This window comes from Echinops telfairi, unplaced genomic scaffold (assembly GCF_000313985.2).
Source record: "Echinops telfairi isolate 266 unplaced genomic scaffold, ASM31398v2 ScPeMD7_3;HRSCAF=10, whole genome shotgun sequence".
Classification (NCBI taxonomy): domain Eukaryota; kingdom Metazoa; phylum Chordata; class Mammalia; order Afrosoricida; family Tenrecidae; genus Echinops; species Echinops telfairi.
Window position 1 is genome coordinate 59,046,821 of NW_022103899.1, and position 5,665 is coordinate 59,052,485.

Consider the following 5,665-nt stretch of genomic DNA (forward strand, 5'->3'; position numbering starts at 1 on the left):
TGGTGTAGTGGAGAGCAGTGTTGGGCTGTATGTCCGTTACCCATCTAACAATTCCTCTTCAGACTCACGCAACACACGCAGTGACACCGAGTGCAGGAAGATCATGGGCCAGTGGGTGGGAAGCCAGTGGGTGGGTCCAGCAGTGGTGGACGCATCTGAGCACTGGCAGGGGGTCTCCATGTGATTCCTCCAGCTCCAGGGCTCTGGCTCCATCAGCCTCCATGTGGCTTGTCAACAGCAATGTCTGGCAGGAAGTGAGTGTGTGTCCTGCCTCCAGTGAACTAGTTATCTCCTTGGCGCCTCCAAATGAGGTCATCAAGCCGTGACCTGTTTGACAGGCTAACTTCCACCCCTTCACTCTTAAGTCTCACATTGACGACAGATGATGGACCTACCGCCGGCTGCTAACCACAAGGTCAGCAGTTTGAAATCACCAGCCACTCTGAGAGAGAGAGAGAGAGACAAGGGCTCTCTGCTCCTGTAAAGAGTGACCGTCCTCTGCCCTGTCCTCTAGGAGGGATCGCCGTGAGTCAGCATCTGCTGGACGGCAGGGAATGGTTTGGTTTGGTTTTTTGGTGGGGGCATGCTGTGGTTTTGAGCTGTTGCAGCTCCCCCTGGGGCCACGCCCTCCCTCTGTCCAGCCCAGAGAGGCCACACCTCCGGCGGAGGGATTCTGTGTAGCTGGGGGAGTCTCCTTGTAGCTTTCCCTGGAGGAAAACCTCCGCCCTGCTGTGGCCAGCCTGGCCTGGGTGCCCCCCTGCCCCAGCACTCGGACTCCAGAGAGAGGCTGGTTTGCACGCCGCCATCTCCGGGCGCGCTGTGGAGCTGTGTGGGAATGGACTTGGGGCCTTTTGAGTGACACAAACAGAAACGGAGCCATCGCATGCCTGCCCTCACCTGTTCCAGGTCCCGGGACCGTGGACAGCCAAGGGCAGATTGAGTTTCTCAGATGCTACGCCACACTGAAGACCAAGTCCCAGACCAAATTCTACCTTGAGTTCCACTCTAGCTGTCTGGAGAGTAAGTGTGGGGCGCGGGGCAGGCCCTTTGCCCCAGGCTCCCCCTCTGTGCAAGGGTCCCGGGGGCGGGGACCTCAACGGGCATCACAGCTGAAGGGCACGGCGTGGGGGGGAGCACACCCAGTTCATGTGAGGAGACTGTTGTCACTGTAGCCCTGGGGGACAGGGCCACTCCTGGGTCCGGTCCTGATCTGAAGGCCCCTGGGCACCAGGTGATCTGTAGGCGACTGGAACCTCTCCCTGGGCAGAGCTCAGATGTAGGAAGGTGAGAAAGTTCTGGAACAGACTAGGGTCTGGGCAGCGACTCCTGGCTCCGCATGCCCTGTCCCACCACCTCAGAGCCTCAGGAAGCAAGTGGCTGCTTGGCCTCTCGGCCACGGGCAGCTGCCACGCCCGCTGCGTCTGGGAAGCACCCTTTCCGGGTGGCACTTCAGACACAGCGTCTAACGCTGTTCTGCAATGAGAGGAGCTCAGTGTGGTTTCTGGTTCTCCTCCTGAGCGGGCCTGGGCTGGGGGTGGGGGACCAGCTCCAGCAAAGGAGGCATTTTATGAGGGGAAACTTCCAGAACTGACGAAGCCGGGTGCCACCCACCCCTGCCCGTCCCGCCAACGAAGCCTGGCGGCAGAGTGACCCTCTGCACGTGGACCCCCAGATCTGTCCCCCCAGGGCCGGGGTCAGAGCTGCTCAGAAACGCCTGGGGGGGGGGGGCGCTGTGTGGGCGTGTTTTTAATACACTCTCAGGGCATTTGCATACATTTCTATGGAAACGGCATATTGGGGAGCTTAAATTAGAATTTCAAAAGAGTGCCGCTGTGTTGAGTGGCGTGGGCAGAGTTGTCATCTTCCCCTGTCCTTTCCCCTGGGAGCCACAGTTTCTTTGTCCCCCAGGGCTTGTGACACAGAGGAGCCAGAAGTGGGGGGGACCTCTCCCATTTCCCTAAAAATAATGAGAGCGTACGGTTCAGGGGACCCTCAGCGGAAGCACAGTCCCCTGGGTGACTTGTGGAGGGGGTGCCTACCCTGGTCTGACCCGGGGTCTCGACTTGTCCCCAACAGGCTTTGTCAAGAGCCAGGAGGGGGAAAACGAAGAGGGGAGCGAAGGGGAGCTGGTGGTGAAGTTCGAGGAGACCCTTCCAAAGGTAATTAATTTACTAGGGGGCCCGGGAGCCCCGCAGGCAAAATGCTCATGGCCACCCGGGAAAGTGCATATGGTTACTTAGCTTGCTTGGTGGACTGCCAAGCTGGAGTCCAACCCCCGCCCCCCAAGATGCTGCTGAAGAAAGGCCTGGCGCCCCACTTCTGAAGAGCCAGCCCCCAAAACTCTCGGAGCACAGTCCACTCTGGCCCATGGGAGTCGGCATCAATGGGACGCCTCACCTCGCACGAAGGTGTCTGATGCCAGACTGGACATTCTGGAAGGCCCTGCGGGCCCTGGCAGCCCCCGTTGTGTCTGGGCGCATTCCTGGTGCCGAGAGGAGCAAGCTGGAGCTCCTCGGCTTGTCCCCCACCAACATCCCACCTTGCTCTCCAACCCACCTGATCATGACCCACATCCCACAACCCCACCCACCTGTGTCACCTGGCGACCTCCTGGGTCAGCCCCTCCCAGGAGCTCTGTTCAGCTCACCTCCGCCTGCTCCCCACCGCTATCTTGGGGAGGTCAGGACTCTCTCCTGGCACCTGGGCCAGGCTGCGCCTTGAATCAGTCATTTCTGAGATAGGAAAAGGGGTCAAACAACAGAGCGGAAATCAGAGGGACCTACTGCCACCTAGCAAGGAGACCCAGGAGCAGAGCTTGGCCTTGGTGCCCCCCCATCCCTGCGCCGAGAACATCGTAGAACATAGCCCCCAAACTTAGCTACCATCCCTTTTTCAGAGGGGAAAAAAATTACCCAGTGCCCCCTCTTGACCATTAAAATTTGAACAGACGCTTTTGCACTGTTCCCCCTCCCTCCCCTCCCACCATCATTCCACTGCCCCTCAGGGGATGGTATAGCCCACTTTGGGTCACACTGACCTAGACCCGTGGGAAAATGGGTGCCAAGGCACATGGCGCCCTGGACCCCTGGGTGTTGAAGGGGGATAAGGACCTTCCCCTGGAGCTGACAGAGAAAGCTGCCCAGTAGGCAGTGCCCTGAAGTTAAACTTCCTGCCTCCTAGGCTTTGGGACAATGAGCTTGTTCCCCAACGTCACTCCCTTACAGTCTCCCTGTCACGGCAGCACTAGATGTCTAAGACACCCTGGACCCCCGGGGAGCGCCCACTGTGACTTCTCGGCATTTGTTCTGGAGCTTTCTGAACTGGACTATGGAGAGTCTATCCTGCCGGTCACCATGCGGCCCAGGGAAAGAGCACAAGGGGTCCCGGAAGTGGGAGGGAGCGAAGGGGGCATCCCAGAGCATCGTGGGGTGCTGCTGTGGCAGGGATACCACGGGGGTTAAAAAACAGAGATCATTGTCTCACAGATCCGGAGGCTAGCCATCTGGATCGAGGGGGGCGGCTCTCGGAGGGGGCTCTCTTTCTCAGAGGCTCTGGAGGACACTCCCGGCCTCTCTAAGCTTTTGCTGGAGGGATAACTTTTGCTGTCTCTGCAACGTTCCTTCTACTTCAAAAGAGACTGCTGCACCGCACCCACCGGGAATCCTGCCTCTGTCAACATGTCCACGTGGCAGACGGCCCACTCCCAACTGGGGTCACAGCCCCGGGCCTGGAAGTTGGGGTTTACAGCATGTACTTTGGAGGAGGCCCTGTTCCCTCTGTCACCAGCCCTAAATTATGAAATAGTGTGAGCTGTGGCCGGCGTGTCGGCACCAGTGTGTCGGGGTGCAGCTTGCCTGGCCAGCCCCCCTGCACCTGCAGACACAGCCCTGATCTGCCCCAGCGCCCAAACCTGGCGGGCTGCCCGAGATGATCCCAGCGGGAGTCAGGGTGGCCCCGAATCCAAGAAGCCGCTGTTACTGAATTACACCTCCCACCCACCTGGACACCAGGCCAAACCAGGAGGGTGTGCAGGAGAGGGAGCGCAGGACCCCGTTCCTTCCACGTTGGGGAGCAGTCAGCGTGGGGGGTGAGGGAAAGCCTGTGCCTGTGTTGTGAAGGGAGTGGGGTGCAGGACACCACGCCGTGCTCCTTAAGAGTCACCCAGACCTGGTCCTGTAACACCCCGCCTAACTGGATATCCAAGGATGGGGAGGGAGGCACAGGGACAGATTGGGGCTCGGGCCATCCACTAGGATCTGGGTTCCCAGAAGCCAACCAAGGAAGCCTAGAGTACGCTGTGGTGGTAGAGGCCAGGAAGAAGTCTGGCCTCACCTTGCTGGGCAGGTGTACATAGGGGTGGGGCCCTTCAAGTCAGGGGAATGAGAATCCTTCTGTCTCAAGCATTCATCCACCTGCCCTGAAACCTGTCAACTCTGTCCCTGTCCTTCGCAGCTGAAGCCCATCATCTCGGACCCCGAGTACCTGCTGGACCAGCACATCTTGATCAGCATCAAGTCCTCAGACAGTGATGAGTCCTATGGTAATGGCCGCGACAGGGGGCCCACGGGTGCCTCCTGCCCCTCTGGTGCGAGGGAGACCGTGACAGCTCCTTTCTGAGGAACGTCACCTGCCAAGTTGACACAGCATAACCGTCACCCTGTTGTCACCTTTCCTGGCAGGTGAGGGCTGCATTGCCCTGAGGTTAGAGGCCACGGAGACCCAGTTCCCTATCCACACGCCTCTCACCCACCACGGAGAGATGACAGGACACTTCCGGGGGGAGATTAAGCTGCAGACATCCCAGGGCAAGATGAGAGAGAAACTTTACGGTAAGACTGCCTCTCCGCCCAGCGGGTCCAGGAGGGAGTTTCTCTTAGCAATACCACCAGATAGCCTCTCTACTGGGGCCTAAGGATGGACTCCCAAGGTTGGAAAGCTCAAGTTGAGCTTGGTGGTATAGTGGGTGACACATTGGGCCGCTAACCTCAAGGTCAAAACTACCGGCTGCTCCGAGGGAGAGAGGGGAGACCCCCTACTCCCGGAAGGCTCAGCCTCGGAACCCACAGGGGCAGTTCTACCTTGGCCTGTAGGGGTCGCTGTGAGTCGGGATTGACGCCATGGCAGTGGGTTGGGTTGGGTTTTAAGTACCACTTGCTTTCTGAGGTCAGCAGTTGGGAGAGCCATTTATTGGGACTCTCAGAAAAGGGCATCGCTGAAGTTGGGGACACGAACTCCCTGCAGGGGTTTCCTTGGCCCCGGGCAAAGGGCCAGCCTCGGAGGTCATTCCTGCCTGCCCCAAAGGCGACCCTGCTGATTCTCATAGACTGTTTCAGGCGTCCCATCTTCTCAGGCAAGAACGGTCACCACTCGGTTAAGAGAACATTGGAATGTGACCCAGAGGCCTTATTGACAGTCCGGACTTGACAAGCAAGCATCAGTCAGGATCTGGATTTAGAGGGCCCTCTTCATCCTTAACTTTCCACCTAAAATTGTGCAGCCTGGGAATAGCGTGTATTCTGCTCCATCGCATGGCCATACATAAGCCGTGCCATCCCAGCCAGGATGGCTCACCTCGGGCCCGGGGTCCGTTGCCGGGAGACACACAGCTTTGCTACACCACACCTTCGGAGATCAAGCTTTCTCCGTTACTGCCGTACATGCAGAC

General features: G+C 58.8%; 1 protein-coding gene across 1 annotated transcript in view; it reads left to right on the top strand.

The window, feature by feature from the left end:
* INPP5D (inositol polyphosphate-5-phosphatase D) overlaps positions 1 to 5,665 on the top strand; it is a 109,060-nt gene that overhangs the window by 95,807 nt on the left and 7,588 nt on the right. The window contains exons 18-21 of the mRNA XM_045294330.1: positions 907 to 1,020; positions 2,077 to 2,159; positions 4,453 to 4,540; positions 4,680 to 4,829. Of these exons, the coding sequence (XP_045150265.1) occupies positions 907 to 1,020; positions 2,077 to 2,159; positions 4,453 to 4,540; positions 4,680 to 4,829 (435 nt within the window). The remainder of the gene's footprint in view (positions 1 to 906; positions 1,021 to 2,076; positions 2,160 to 4,452; positions 4,541 to 4,679; positions 4,830 to 5,665) is intronic.